Source organism: Saccoglossus kowalevskii, chromosome 17 (genome assembly GCF_978046115.1).
Source record: "Saccoglossus kowalevskii chromosome 17, keSacKowa6.1, whole genome shotgun sequence".
NCBI lineage: Eukaryota > Metazoa > Hemichordata > Enteropneusta > Harrimaniidae > Saccoglossus > Saccoglossus kowalevskii.
The window spans coordinates 25,193,318-25,210,337 of record NC_140657.1 but is presented as its reverse complement, the minus strand read 5'-3'; the positions used below and the strand labels follow the sequence as shown (position 1 = coordinate 25,210,337).

The following is a 17,020-nucleotide window of genomic DNA, read 5'->3' as shown; positions in this document are numbered from 1 at the left end:
GAGCGCCCTCTATGGCTGGTGCATTCTAGTTTAATTGTGTCTTAGAGGGGGGCAGCAACATTGATCTACCTCTTTTGAACTACACCGTCGACTTGCCGGCTTGCAGTATGTTTCTTCTACAATTTTAGTCGTATTTTCGACATTGTTAAGGCAAGTTCTGGTTTACCTGGGGTTATCGTTCCGCCGTTGAGGTTTCAGGCATTCTTTCACACATTTGTTTGAGTCATCGTGAAGCCTAAAATTTTAATTTTGGGTCATTCTTTTGTGGCGCAATTGAGTACGTCCATGTGAAGTGGACGCAACGCACGCGCTTTGCCGCTTTCGTTCAATTTGAGTATAAATTCGGCAGAAATAAAACTACGTGATGTCGGAGGGCGTACAGTGGAAAAGATACGGCGTTTCGATTTACACGTCGTTCAGGATTTCAACCCAGACGTGGTTATTTTACAGTTGGGTACAAATGATTTAGCATCACTGTCTGCATCAAATGTAGGGTCACGTTTAATTAACTTGGTGCGTCATTTGCATGATCGCATAAACGTCAAGGTCATTATCGTGTGTCAGGTTTTCCCTCGCGTCACAGCAGCTCGAAGTAACTTTAACGAACGTGTGGCACAGTTAAACAATATTTTAGAGGTGGAGTTAGGGGGCCTGGCTTACGGACACTTCTGGAAGCATAGGCATGTTTTTAGCAACACTGCAACAATTTTCTGCCCCGATGGCATTCACTTTAGCGGCATCGGTGAGGTCAGATATTATAGAAGCTTACGTGGAGCAATACTTAAATCCTTACAATTAATTTGATTGTATTTTGTGATTATCCAAATATATATATATATGCAATTTGTTTACGGATTTGATGTAGTACTTCTGTCCATGCATATTTATTTTATTTACTTGACCCAGTGGTGGTTTTACTTTGATTAAGTACAGCATGATTAGTGCAATATTCATACTCGGTAACCGTTTTGGTGGCCATTTGCACTAGTGCTGTTTTTGTACCCTCTCCCAATGACATACCTTGTTATGGCAGAGTGGTTTTACCAATTTTATTGGTTGTATGTATCTTCTGTTTGAAACTGTTTTTGTACCCTCTCCCAATGACATACCTTGTTATGGCAGAGTGGTTTTACCAATTTTATTGGTTGTATGTACCTTCTGTTTGAAACTGTTTTTGTACCCTCTCCGAATGACATACCTTGTTATTGCAGAGTGATTTTACCAATTTTATTGGTTGTATGTACCTTCTGTTTGAAACTGTTTTTGTACCCTCTCCCAATGACATACCTTGTTATGGCAGAGTGGTTTTACCAATTTTATTGGTTGTATGTACCTTCTGTTTGAATCTGGAGGGTTATTATCTTTAGTTAGCATGCATTTTGTTTTGTTAAACATTTATTATTATACAAAATTAATTCTGTTTATTCATAATTACGTGCCTGTAATTTTTAACGGTATCCTTTTCACTTCTGTTGTTGCTATTACCATGGTTTTTATCATGCGATAGAATATTTAGTACAGTTTATTTTCTGTCAATAATTTATTTTGTCAACAGTATGCCACCAAAGCGTACAGCACCGGTCACCAGGGCAGCTACAGCAAAGTGTTAGGCAGCGACAACCACATTTTCTGATCCACTGGAAACATCAAGTAATCCTTCTGCGGTGCTGCAAGTCCCCACTACCGATCAACAAGGTGAACAGCGAGCTGCTGCAGTCAAAACACGTAATAATGCTGCAGAGCAACACTTGGACCCAGAAGGGTTAGCAGCCTCTATCTCACGTGCAGTCGTTCAAGGTTTGAAGGATGCTGGTCTTTGCAACGTTGCAAGCCCAGCAGCAGCTACTGCATCTCAAGTCGTCCAACCAGTTGTCAATGACATTATGGGTAATGGACAGGGGGTTCAGGCTGCTAGACAGCCACTGGATTAGATTAGTGATTTGTCTGTAATTCAGGTTACACAGCAACCTATATTTCAGGGTTCAGAGAGAGAGAGCTACAGCCAACCACACTGTTCACTAGCCAGTCTGTACCTTTGGTAGCAAGGGTGTCAGATAAGGTTAAATCTAAAATCTGGGCAGGTGATTATATAGATTTCGCTACTCTGCTTAGTAATCCCTCCCTGCGGGATGGTAGGTACACAGTTGCATTATCTGATGATCCGTGTTTTAGGTAGATGGAAGTCAGATGCATTCAAGGGATATATTAGGCAACCAGCAGTATGGTAACATGTTTACAGGAATAGATGAAACATGTTTTGCACTTGAATATAGGTCAGACAGGGGCCGCTATATATGGGTGCCTTACATTGTTCTGTTTTTCCTTCTATTCGATATAGGTCAGGCAGGGGCCGCTGTATTCAGATTCAAGCAATTTAGTTAGTGTTCACTTCAGTAATGTACTTTCATAAGGAGTTACCTCTGCTTCTGGTCATTTTGGGTGGGGCGGCCACACAATAGTGTGGCTTGTGGCGTTTCTGGGGCCCACACCTTTGTGGGAGATTAATTTGTGGTTAATTTTCACTGATTTATTGTTTTGAAAGTTTTCCTCGCCAGTTGACCTTTGACCTCCTTGGAGGTTTTTCTGTTGTAATCTTTCAGTTTGAGGAAACTGGCGAGGGATTTTTTAAGGTTTACAAGCCTCTCATTTTTCAATAAATGTCAAGAATACTTGGCCTTTTATTTCATCTCATTTGTGTTATTGTCGTCTATCTCCCACAAACAGAGCAAAATGACCAGAAGTGGTTCAGTTTAAGTGCAGGGATATAAAGCATAGATTATAGACAGATAATCAGATTTATATACATGCAATTCTATTTTAATACCATTTGGAGAGCGCCCTCTATGGCTGGCGCATTCTTGTTTAATTGTGCCTTAGAGGGGGGGCAGCAACATTGATCTACCTCTTTTGAACTACACCGTCGACTTGCCGGCTTGCAGTTTGTTTCTTCTACAATTTTAGTCACCCTCCACCACCTCGTGCACCTCCATTGTAATTATGGCACAGGTGGGTGTGGGCGTTTCTGGGGCCCACACCTTTGTGGGAGATTAATTTGTGCTTAATTTTCACCGATTTATTGTTTTGAAAGTTTTCCTCGCCAGTTGACCTTTGACCTGTGACCTCCTTGGAGGTTTTTCTGTTGTAATCTTTCAGTTTGAGGAAACTGGCGAGGGATTTTTTAAGGTTTACAAGCCTCTCATTTTTCAATAAATGTCAAGAATACTTGGCCTTTCATTCCATCTCATTTGTGTTATTGTCGTCTATCTCCCACAAACAGAGCAAAATGACCAGAAGTGGTTCAGTTTAAATGCAGGGATATAAAAATAATTGTCAAAATTTGCAAATTAAATATCAAAATCTCAAGATCATGAGTCAAAATTTCACGATCATAAGATGGACTACCAGATACATACATATATTTTTAAGCATAGCCTTGATAGTATCTGAAACTACCTTTTTGATATCATAAATAAAGAAATAGCTCCGCTGTCCTACAAGAACACTGGGGTAGCCATGTTGAGCAACACACTTCCATAAGACTAACATGCAGTTAACCTAAAAAAAGTAGTTTGGTTCTAGCTGTTGAGAACTTAATCTCATCAAACAAAAATAATGTACACAAAAATAATGTACACCTCAAATATCAAAAGCAATTGTAAAAATATACAAAAATTGAAAATACCATTTTTTTAAACAAAAATGACAAAAATATTTGCCAAAAATAGAGAATTGAAGATGTTGTAACGAAATGAACAAATCTGACAGAGATCCACCCACGTACATCCCAACTATCAAAGCAAGTGAGCTGGTAGTTTTCAAGAAGAATTTGAAAATGCATGAACAGCTGAACAGCTCTGCTAGGTCATCTATAATAATGACAGCAAAGCTAAACAAATTATTATCCTATAGAGTGAAAAAACGTACTTACCATTATGGCTATTGTGTACAGGTGTACAGATAGAGGAATTGGATAGGCACTGTTTATGTGCACACAATTCACATTCCCTACACTTATAGCCTTGATAAAACACACCACTGCAAACAAAAAAGATTAAAGTCGCAAGTGACATCAGCAGGACCTAAGCTATCAGACAACTATTTCATTATTGTGAGGTCAGAGGTCACACGATGGCCATTAGGAGAGTATAAACGATCAGTACCATTCAATTTCAGAGATTCTTGGAAGACATACAAGATTCAGTAAATGTATACACCTACCACAATAGTTTGGAACAAACGGCACAGTAGACTGGTTTCTCAAACGAAGAATACTCAAACTTGTGACTTGTGTCATGCTTTGGTTCTATGTTGTCTCTGTTGACAAAACATAACATGGTGTAGTTTACCAAGATGTTGGTAGGTAAGGATAAAGGTATACACAGTTGGATAATATACAAAGTACTTTGTAGTCAGTTTGCAAGCCACATGTAACAGTTTAGGTTTGGTAGGGTTTATTGGGTTTGGTGGGTGGGTTAGCATTGTGATGTTATATTACAGACATGGATTATTGGGTTTGGTGGGTGGTAAGCATTGTGATGTTATATTTCAGACATGGATTACTGGGTTTGGTGGGTGGGTTAGCAATGTGATGTTATATTACAGACATGAATTATTGGGTTTGGTGGGTGGGTTAGCATTTTGATGTTATATTACAGACATATGAATTATTGGGTTTGGTGGGTGGGTTAGCATTGTGATGTTATATTACAGACATGGATTATTGGGTTTGGTGGGTGGTAAGCATTGTGATGTTATATTTCAGACATGGATTACTGGGTTTGGTGGGTGGGTTAGCATTGTGATGTTATATTATAGACATATGAATTATTAGGTTTGGTGGGTGGGTTAGCATTTTGATGTTATATTACAGACATATGAATTATTGGGTTTGGTGGGTGGGTTAGCATTGTGATGTTATATTACAGACATCATGGATTATTGGGTTTTGTGGGTGGGTTAGCATTGTGATGTTATATTACAGACATGGATTATTGGGTTTGGTGGGTGGGTTAGCATTGTGATGTTATATTACAGACATATGAATTATTGGGTTTGGTGGGTGGGTTAGCATTGTGATGTTATATTACAGACATCATGGATTATTGAGTTTGGTGGGTGGGTTAGCATTGTGATGTTATATTACAGACATGGATTATTGGGTTTGGTGGGTGGTAAGCATTGTGATGTTATATTTCAGACATGGATTACTGGGTTTGGTGGGTGGGTTAGCAATGTGATGTTATATTACAGACATGAATTATTGGGTTTGGTGGGTGGGTTAGCATTTTGATGTTATATTACAGACATATGAATTATTGGGTTTGGTGGGTGGGTTAGCATTGTGATGTTATATTACAGACATGGATTATTGGGTTTGGTGGGTGGTAAGCATTGTGATGTTATATTTCAGACATGGATTACTGGGTTTGGTGGGTGGGTTAGCATTGTGATGTTATATTACAGACATATGAATTATTGGGTTTGGTGGGTGGGTTAGCATTTTGATGTTATATTACAGACATATGAATTATTGGGTTTGGTGGGTGGGTTAGCATTGTGATGTTATATTACAGACATCATGGATTATTGGGTTTTGTGGGTGGGTTAGCATTGTGATGTTATATTACAGACATATGAATTATTGGGTTTGGTGGGTGGGTTAGCATTGTGATGTTATATTACAGACATCATGGATTATTGGGTTTGGTGGGCGGGTTAGCATTGTGATGTTATATTACAGACATCATGGATTATTGGGTTTGGTGGGTGGGTTAGCATTGTGATGTTATATTACAGACATCATGGATTATTGGGTTTGGTGGGTGGTAAGCATTGTGATGTTATATTTCAGACATGGATTACTGGGTTTGGTGGGTGGGTTAGCATTGTGATGTTATATTACAGACATATGAATTATTGGGTTTGGTGGGTGGGTTAGCATTTTGATGTTATATTACAGACATATGAATTATTGGGTTTGGTGGGTGGGTTAGCATTGTGATGTTATATTACAGACATCATGGATTATTGGGTTTTGTGGGTGGGTTAGCATTGTGATGTTATATTACAGACATGGATTATTGGGTTTGGTGGGTGGGTTAGCATTGTGATGTTATATTACAGACATATGAATTATTGGGTTTGGTGGGTGGGTTAGCATTGTGATGTTATATTACAGACATCATGGATTATTGGGTTTGGTGGGTGGGTTAGCATTGTGATGTTATATTACAGACATCATGGATTATTGGGTTTGGTGGGTGGGTTAGCATTGTGATGTTATATTACAGACATCATGGATTATTGGGTTTGGTGGGTGGGTTAGCATTGTGATGTTATATTACAGACATATGGATTACTGGGTTTGGTGGGTGGGTTAGCATTGTGATGTTATATTACAGACATGGATTATTGGGTTTGGTGGCTGGGTTAGCATTGTGATGTTATATTACAGACATCATGGATTATTGGGTTTGGTGGCTGGGTTAGCATTGTGATGTTATACAGTAAAACCTGTCAAAACCGACCATGACTGGGACTGGGATCTATGGTCGGTTTTCAGAGGGAGTCGGTTTATTCAGGGTGGGCGTGACTTTGATTGAAACAACAATTACATGTGCTGTAAACACGGGACAAATGAAAGACATCGGAGTTTGCCTCCGGTGATTCTACATGTATTTACAATGTGCATTTATTGTATTGTTTCAATAAAATAATTTACCAAACAAGACAAAAATATTATGGTATGTACATGACATCAATTAACATTAAAATAACTATTCGAACAGACCGAGTAAGTATTGCGTATCGTAACTGAAGGCGTCCATTTTGGATGACATCACTACGTAAGTTCACGTGAGCTACATGTAATTATCATAATTTATGCAGACAGTCGATTTTGCTGTTAAGTCAATCACAGTCCCTCAACTGTGAGTCGAATCAAATTATGATGTAAAAAATCATCAAGTTTTGACTACTTTAAAGAACATCTTTTTTTCAACGATTTTGTTTTCCGTTCGAATTATGAAATTTTGGATATCTGTCAAGTAACTGGAGTCTTTGTTCTGTAATCGTGTCAACATGTCTAGCACATGCGTCAAGTCACTGTCGTTGTTGGGGTCAATAATTTGACTGTCGTTGCAATTTATGTCATTGTTGTCTATAGATTCATGGTTTTCTTTGTCTGCAATAAAATTCTCAACAATCTGTTGCTCCCACTCGCCATCATACATTGCTTCAGTCAGTATACGTTCATCAAAGTGGAGGTATTCTACAACGCTACACTGTGTTTGCGGGTCTGCAACTTGCTAAATAAGGTTTCCGAATTCTTTGTTGTCGTCTGCTTCTTCGTCATCATAAATTTCAATCTTGAAGCCCCCTTTACGGAAACATTCGAAAGCACAAAATTGTCGATCAGAATCGTTATGGAAAGAAGAAAACTCAATGTCTTTTGAGCGTTGAAGAAGTGATAATGCAGTGTGCTTCACTGCAATTGAAGGTGATGACCCCGATCATTTGTTTACATGTATATCCGGGGTCATTATACTGTCCAGACACCACGCGATGCGTGGGCGTGTGGTGTGAAAAATGTAATCAGTTGCCATTGTTTTAAACGGGACGTTACTTGTAGTGTGAGATTTGGTATTGTTTCTGTGACGTTTGCGGAATTTGGACACAATGCACACTTTTTAGGTCGGGCAGACCGAATTACTAGACAGCGGATGTGGTGCAACTGGTCGGATGGTCGATGTATTCAGTGTGAATATTGGACTTGGGACCGATCAATGCGGTCGGTGTTCGGAGTAAACAGTGGTCGGATTTCACAGGTTGTTTTAACATAGGCGTCTATGGAGAAATTTCGGGGCTACATAAATCGGTCGGTTCTGACAGTAGGTCGGTTTATCCAGGGGTCGGTTTTGACAGGTTTTACTGTATTACAGACATCATGGATTATTGGGTTTGGTGGGTGGGTTAGCATTGTGATGTTATATTACAAACATATGAATTATTGGGTTTGGTGGGTGGGTTAGCCTTGTGATGTTATATTACAGACATAAGAATTATTGGGTTTGGGGGGTGGGTTAGCATTGTGATGTTATATTACAGACATCATGGATTATTGGGTTTGGTGGTTGGGTTAGCATTGTGATGTTATATTACAGACATCATGGATTATTGAGTTTGGTGGGTGGGTTAGCATTGTGATGTTATATTACAGACATCATGGATTATTGGGTTTGGTGGGTGGGTTAGCATTGTGATGTTATATTACAGACATATGAATTATTGGGTTTGGTGGGTGGGTTAGCATTGTGATGTTATATTACAGACATCATGGATTATTGGGTTTGGTGGGTGGGTTAGCATTGTGATGTTATATTACAAACATATGAATTATTGGGTTTGGTGGGTGGGATAGCCTTGTGATGTTATATTACAGACATAAGAATTATTGGGTTTGGGGGGTGGGTTAGCATTGTGATGTTATATTACAGACATCATGGATTATTGGGTTTGGTGGGTGGGTTAGCATTGTGATGTTATATTACAGACATCATGGATTATTGAGTTTGGTGGGTGGGTTAGCATTGTGATGTTATATTACAGACATCATGGATTATTGGGTTTGGTGGGTGGGTTAGCATTGTGATGTTATATTACAGACATCATGGATTATTGGGTTTGGTGGGTGGGTTAGCATTGTGATGTTATATTACAGACATAAGAATTATTGGGTTTGGGGGGTGGGGGGTGGGTTAGCATTGTGATGTTATATTACAGACATCATGGATTATTGGGTTTGGTGGTTGGGTTAGCATTGTGATGTTATATTACAGACATCATGGATTATTGAGTTTGGTGGGTGGGTTAGCATTGTGATGTTATATTACAGACATCATGGATTATTGGGTTTGGTGGGTGGGTTAGCATTGTGATGTTATATTACAGACATATGAATTATTGGGTTTGGTGGGTGGGTTAGCATTGTGATGTTATATTACAGACATCATGGATTATTGGGTTTGGTGGGTGGGTTAGCATTGTGATGTTATATTACAAACATATGAATTATTGGGTTTGGTGGGTGGGATAGCCTTGTGATGTTATATTACAGACATAAGAATTATTGGGTTTGGGGGGTGGGTTAGCATTGTGATGTTATATTACAGACATCATGGATTATTGGGTTTGGTGGGTGGGTTAGCATTGTGATGTTATATTACAGACATCATGGATTATTGAGTTTGGTGGGTGGGTTAGCATTGTGATGTTATATTACAGACATCATGGATTATTGGGTTTGGTGGGTGGGTTAGCATTGTGATGTTATATTACAGACATCATGGATTATTGGGTTTGGTGGGTGGGTTAGCATTGTGATGTTATATTACAGACATCATGGATTATTGGGTTTGGTGGGTGGGTTAGCATTGTGATGTTATATTACAGACATCATGGATTACTGGGTTTGGTGGGTGGGTTAGCATTGTGATGTTATATTACAGACATATGGATTACTGGGTTTGGTGGGTGGGTTAGCATTGTGATGTTATATTACAGACATCATGGATTATTGGGTTTGGTGGGTGGGTTAGCATTGTGATGTTATATTACAGACATCATGGATTATTGGGTTTGGTGGGTGGGTTAGCATTGTGATGTTATATTACAGACATGGATTATTGGGTTTGGTGGGTGGGTTAGCATTGTGATGTTATATTACAGACATATGAATTATTGGGTTTGGTGGGTGGGTTAGCATTGTGAAGTTATATTACAGACATGGATTATTGGGTTTGGTGGGTGGGTTAGCATTGTGATGTTATATTACAGACATGGATTATTGGGTTTGGTGGGTGGGTTAGCATTGTGATGTTATATTACAGACATATGGATTATTGGGTTTGGTGGGTGGGTTAGCATTGTGATGTTATACTACAGACATGGATTATTGGGTTTGGTGGGTGGGTTAGCATTGTGATGTTATATTACAGACATGGATTATTGGGTTTGGTGGGTGGTTTAGCATTGGGCCATTCCAGTTTATATCTGCACTCCCCTGTTGATGTGGTCGGATTTCCAGCACTGTATGATGGGGAAAATACCCCGGAATTCCAACTGTATATGGAGAAACAGAATCTGGAAATCTAGATGAGTATGGAAAAAAATTCCTGGAAATCCAGGCAGTTATGGCTACTAAATAAAATATGGCCTAGTTTATCTTGCCACATACCGGTTGATGAGGTTGGATTTCCAACAGTATGAGTAAAAAACCTGTATATGGTAAAACAAGCAGCCTGTCGGCTGAGATAGCTCCGCTGTTAGCAATGCACATGGCAATTAAAGAACAGAAGATATCATTAGAAAATGAACAAATCTGAGAGAGGTCCACATGTAGTACCTATATGTATAATATATCAAAGCAATCGGACTTGCGGTTTTCAACAAGAAGTCGAAAATATCACTTTTTACCAAAAATTACAAAAATATTCATCAAAATTAGAGAATTAAAGATATCATTATGAAATGAACAAATCTGGGAGAGGTCCACATGTAGTACCTATATATGTAATATCAAAGCAATTGGACTTGCGGTTTTCAACAAGAAGTCGAAAATATCACTTTTTACCAAAAATTACAAAAATATTCACCAAAATTAGAGAATTAAAGATATCATTACAAAATGAACAAATCTGAGAGAGGGTCACATGTAGTACCTATATATGTAATATCAAAGCAATTGGACTTGCGGTTTTCAACAAGAAGTCAAAAATATCACTTTTTACCAAAAATTACAAAAATATTCACCAAAATTAGAGAATTAAAGATATCATTACAAAATGAACAAATCTGAGAGAGGGTCACATGTAGTACCTATATATGTAATATCAAAGCAATTGTACTTGCGGTTTTCAACAAGAAGTCGAAAATATCACTTTTTACCAAAAATTACAAAAATATTCACCAAAATTAGAGAATTGAAGATATCATTACAAAATGAACAAATCTGAGAGAGGTCGACATGTAGTACTTATATATGTAATATCAAAGCAATTGGACTTGCGGTTTTCAACAAGAAGTCGAAAATATCACTTTTTACCAAAAATGACAAAAATATTCACCAAAATTAGAGAATTAAAGATATCATTACAAAATGAACAAATCTGAGAGAGGTCCACATGTAGTACCTATATATGTAATATCAAAGCAATTGCACTTGCGGTTTTCAACAAGAAGTCGAAAATATCACTTTTTACTAAAAATGACAAAAATATTCACCAAAATTAGAGAATTGAAGATATCATCATGAAATGAACAAATCTGAGAGAGGTCCACATGTAGTACCTATATATGTAATATCAAAGCAATTGCACTTGCGGTTTTCAACAAGAAGTCGAAAATATCACTTTTTACTAAAAATGACAAAAATATTCACCAAAATTAGAGAATTGAAGATATCAACATGAAATGAACAAATCTAAGAGAGGTCTACCCAAGGTACATATACACCAAGTATCAAAGCATTCAGGCTTGTAGTTTTCAAGAAGAAGTCGAAAAAGTATAACATTGACACGGACGACGGACGACGGACGACGGACGACGACGACGGACGACGACGGACAATCACTCATATGATAAGCTCCGCTCGACAAAGTCGACAGCGGAGCTAAAAATGGGCCAGTATGAAATAGTTATTACTGAAATTAGATAAGGATGGTGGCACGAATGAGCTCATCAACACCGTGAATCAGAACTAGTTTGGATTTCCATTATCAAATATAAAATTTTGAACTTGGTAAATTAGCATATGATGAGGTATATTTGGAAATCCTACTCTGTATGGTGGCACAATGGAACTCATCAACACCATAAGTAGGAACTATAGTTTTGGATTTCCATTACTGTATGGTGAATGGTGATTTGGAAATAAAACTTTGTATGACTTATACACCCATGGAAATTATACCCTGTATGAAGTAAACACACAAGCTCATCAACAGCGGGGGTGCAGATATAAACTGGAATGGCCCATTGTGATGTTATATTACAGACATCATGGATTACTGGGTTTGGTGGGTGGGTTAGCATTGTGATGTTATATTACAGACATATGAATTATTGGGTTTGGTGGGTGGGTTAGCATTGTGATGTTATATTACAGACATATGAATTATTGGGTTTGGTGGGTGGGTTAGCATTGTGATGTTATATTACAGACATATGGATTATTGAGTTTGGAGGGGGGGTTAGCATTGTGATGTTATATTACAGACATATGAATTATTGGGTTTGGTGGGTGGGTTAGCATTGTGATGTTATATTATATTACAGACATCATGGATTATTGGGTTTGGTGGGTGGGTTAGCATTGTGATGTTATATTACAGACATATGAATTATTGAGTTTGGTGGGGGGGTGGCATTGTGATGTTATATTGCAGACATATGGATTATTGGGTTTGGTGGGTGGGTTAGCATTGTGATGTTATAATACAGACATCATGGATTACTGGGTTTGGTGGGTGGGTTAGCATTGTGATGTTACATTACAGACATGAATTACTGGGTTTGGTGGGTGGGTTAGCATTGTGATGTTATATTACAGACATATGAATTATTGGGTTTGGTGGGTGGGTTAGCATTGTGATGTTATATTACAGACATATGAATTATTGAGTTTGGTGGGGGGGGGGTAGCATTGTGATGTTATATTATATTACAGATATGGATTATTGGGCTTGGTGGGTGGGTTAGCATTGTGATGTTATATTACAGACATATGAATTACTGGGTTTGGTGGGTGGGTTAGCATTGTGATGTTATATTACAGACATGAATTATTGGGTTTGGTGGGTGGGTTAGCATTGTGATGTTATATTACAGACATGAATTATTGAGTTTGGTGGGGGGGGGGGGTAGCATTGTGATGTTATATTATATTACAGACATGGATTATTGGGCTTGGTGGGTGGGTTAGCATTGTGATGTTATATTACAGACATATGAATTACTGGGTTTGGTGGGTGGGTTAGCATTGTGATGTTATATTACAGACATCATGGATTATTGGGTTTAGTGGGTGGGTTAGCATTGTGATGTTATATTACAGACATATGAATTACTGGGTTTGGTGGGTGGGTTAGCATTGTGATGTTATATTACAGACATCATGGATTACTGGGTTTGGTGGGTGGGTTAGCATTGTGATGTTATATTACAGACATATGAATTATTGGGTTCGGTGGGTGGGTTAGCATTGTGATGTTATATTACAGACATATGAATTATTGGGTTTGGTGGGTGGGTTAGCATTGTGATGTTATATTACAGACATATGAATTATTGGGTTTGGTGGGTGGGTTAACAATGTGATGTTATATTACAGACATATGAATTATTGGGTTCGGTGGGGAGGGGGTAGCATTGTGATGTTATATTACAGACATATGAATTACTGGGTTTGGTGGGTGGGTTAGCATTGTGATGTTATATTATAGACAAATGAATTATTGGGTTTGGTGGGTGGGTTAGCATTGTGATGTTATATTACAGACATGGATTATTGGGTTTGGTGGGTGGGTTAGCATTGTGATGTTATATTACAGACATATGAATTATTGGGTTTGGTGGGTGGGTTAGCATTGTGATGTTATATTACAGACATATGAATTATTGGGTTCGGTGGGGGGGGGGTAGCATTGTGATGTTATATTACAGACATATGAATTATTGGGTTTGGCGGGTGGGTTAGCATTGTGATGTTATATTACAGACATATGAATTATTGAGTTTGGTGGGGGGGTAGCATTGTGATGTTATATTATATTACAGACATGGATTATTGGGCTTGGTGGGTGGGTTAGCATTGTGATGTTATATTACAGACATATGAATTACTGGGTTTGGTGGGTGGGTTAGCATTGTGATGTTATATTATATTACAGACATCATGGATTATTGGGTTTGGTGGGTGGGTTAGCATTGTGATGTTATATTACAGACATATGAATTACTGGGTTTGGTGGGTGGGTTAGCATTGTGATGTTATATTACAGACATCATGGATTACTGGGTTTGGTGGGTGGGTTAGCATTGTGATGTTATATTACAGACATATGAATTATTGGGTTTGGTGGGTGGGTTAGCATTGTGATGTTATATTACAGACATATGAATTATTGGGTTTGGTGGGTGGGTTAGCATTGTGATGTTATATTACAGACATATGGATTATTGAGTTTGGAGGGGGGGTAAGCATTGTGATGTTATATTACAGACATATGAATTATTGGGTTTGGTGGGTGGGTTAGCATTGTGATGTTATATTATATTACAGACATCATGGATTATTGGGTTTGGTGGGTGGGTTAGCATTGTGATGTTATATTACAGACATATGAATTATTGAGTTTGGTGGGGGGGTAGCATTGTGATGTTATATTGCAGACATATGGATTATTGGGTTTGGTGGGTGGGTTAGCATTGTGATGTTATATTACAGACATCATGGATTACTGGGTTTGGTGGGTGGGTTAGCATTGTGATGTTACATTACAGACATGAATTACTGGGTTTGGTGGGTGGGTTAGCATTGTGATGTTATATTACAGACATATGAATTATTGGGTTTGGTGGGTGGGTTAGCATTGTGATGTTATATTACAGACATATGAATTATTGAGTTTGGTGGGGGGGGGGGGTAGCATTGTGATGTTATATTATATTACAGGTATGGATTATTGGGCTTGGTGGGTGGGTTAGCATTGTGATGTTATATTACAGACATATGAATTACTGGGTTTGGTGGGTGGGTTAGCATTGTGATGTTATATTACAGACATGAATTATTGGGTTTGGTGGGTGGGTTAGCATTGTGATGTTATATTACAGACATATGAATTATTGAGTTTGGTGGGGGGGGGGTAGCATTGTGATGTTATATTATATTACAGACATGGATTATTGGGCTTGGTGGGTGGGTTAGCATTGTGATGTTATATTACAGACATATGAATTACTGGGTTTGGTGGGTGGGTTAGCATTGTGATGTTATATTACAGACATCATGGATTATTGGGTTTGGTGGGTGGGTTAGCATTGTGATGTTATATTACAGACATCATGGATTACTGGGTTTGGTGGGTGGGTTAGCATTGTGATGTTATATTACAGACATCATGGATTACTGGGTTCGGTGGGTGGGTTAGCATTGTGATGTTATATTACAGACATATGAATTATTGGGTTTGGTGGGTGGGTTAGCATTGTGATGTTATATTACAGACATATGAATTATTGGGTTTGGTGGGTGGGTTAGCATTGTGATGTTATATTACAGACATATGAATTATTGGGTTTGGTGGGTGGGTTAACATTGTGATGTTATATTACAGACATATGAATTATTGGGTTCGGTGGGGAGGGGGTAGCATTGTGATGTTATATTACAGACATATGAATTACTGGGTTTGGTGGGTGGGTTAGCATTGTGATGTTATATTATAGACAAATGAATTATTGGGTTTGGTGGGTGGGTTAGCATTGTGATGTTATATTACAGACATGGATTATTGGGTTTGGTGGGTGGGTTAGCATTGTGATGTTATATTACAGACATATGAATTATTGGGTTTGGTGGGTGGGTTAGCATTGTGATGTTATATTACAGACATATGAATTATTGGGTTCTGTGGGGGGGGTAGCATTGTGGCGTTATATTACAGACATATGAATTATTGGGTTTGGTGGGTGGGTTAGCATTGTGATGTTATATTACAGACATATGAATTATTGGGTTTGGCGGGTGGGTTAGCATTGTGATGTTATATTACAGACATATGAATTATTGAGTTTGGTGGGGGGGGGGTAGCATTGTGATGTTATATTATATTACAGACATGGATTATTGGGCTTGGTGGGTGGGTTAGCATTGTGATGTTATATTACAGACATATGAATTACTGGGTTTGGTGGGTGGGTTAGCATTGTGATGTTATATTATATTACAGACATCATGGATTATTGGGTTTGGTGGGTGGGTTAGCATTGTGATGTTATATTACAGACATATGAATTACTGGGTTTGGTGGGTGGGTTAGCATTGTGATGTTATATTACAGACATCATGGATTACTGGGTTTGGTGGGTGGGTTAGCATTGTGATGTTATATTACAGACATATGAATTATTGGGTTCGGTGGGTGGGTTAGCATTGTGATGTTATATTACAGACATGAATTATTGGGTTTGGTGGGTGGGTTAGCATTGTGATGTTATATTACAGACATATGAATTATTGGGTTCGGTGGGTGGGTTAGCATTGTGATGTTATATTACAGACATATGGATTATTGAGTTTGGAGGGGGGGTTAGCATTGTGATGTTATATTACAGACATATGAATTATTGGGTTTGGTGGGTGGGTTAGCATTGTGATGTTATATTATATTACAGACATCATGGATTATTGGGTTTGGTGGGTGGGTTAGCATTGTGATGTTATATTACAGACATATGAATTATTGAGTTTGGTGGGGGGGGTGGCATTGTGATGTTATATTGCAGACATATGGATTATTGGGTTTGGTGGGTGGGTTAGCATTGTGATGTTATATTACAGACATCATGGATTACTGGGTTTGGTGGGTGGGTTAGCATTGTGATGTTACATTACAGACATGAATTACTGGGTTTGGTGGGTGGGTTAGCATTGTGATGTTATATTACAGACATATGAATTATTGGGTTTGGTGGGTGGGTTAGCATTGTGATGTTATATTACAGACATATGAATTATTGAGTTTGGAGGGGGGGTTAGCATTGTGATGTTATATTACAGACATATGAATTATTGGGTTTGGAGGGGGGGTTAGCATTGTGATGTTATATTACAGACATATGAATTATTGGGTTTGGTGGGTGGGTTAGCATTGTGATGTTATATTATATTACAGACATCATGGATTATTGGGTTTGGTGGGTGGGTTAGCATTGTGATGTTATATTACAGACATATGAA

The 17,020-nt window shown here is 38.2% G+C and overlaps 1 protein-coding gene across 4 annotated transcripts in view; it reads right to left on the bottom strand.

The window, feature by feature from the left end:
* LOC102802054 (guanine nucleotide exchange factor VAV3-like) overlaps positions 1 to 17,020 on the bottom strand; it is a 100,032-nt gene that overhangs the window by 30,863 nt on the left and 52,149 nt on the right. For all 4 annotated transcript variants that reach the window (XM_085492510.1, XM_085492512.1, XM_085492513.1 and 1 more), the window contains 2 exons: positions 4,219 to 4,314; positions 3,929 to 4,035 (listed from right to left, as the gene is read on the bottom strand). In XM_085492510.1, the coding sequence (XP_085348636.1) occupies positions 3,929 to 4,035; positions 4,219 to 4,314 (203 nt within the window). The remainder of the gene's footprint in view (positions 1 to 3,928; positions 4,036 to 4,218; positions 4,315 to 17,020) is intronic.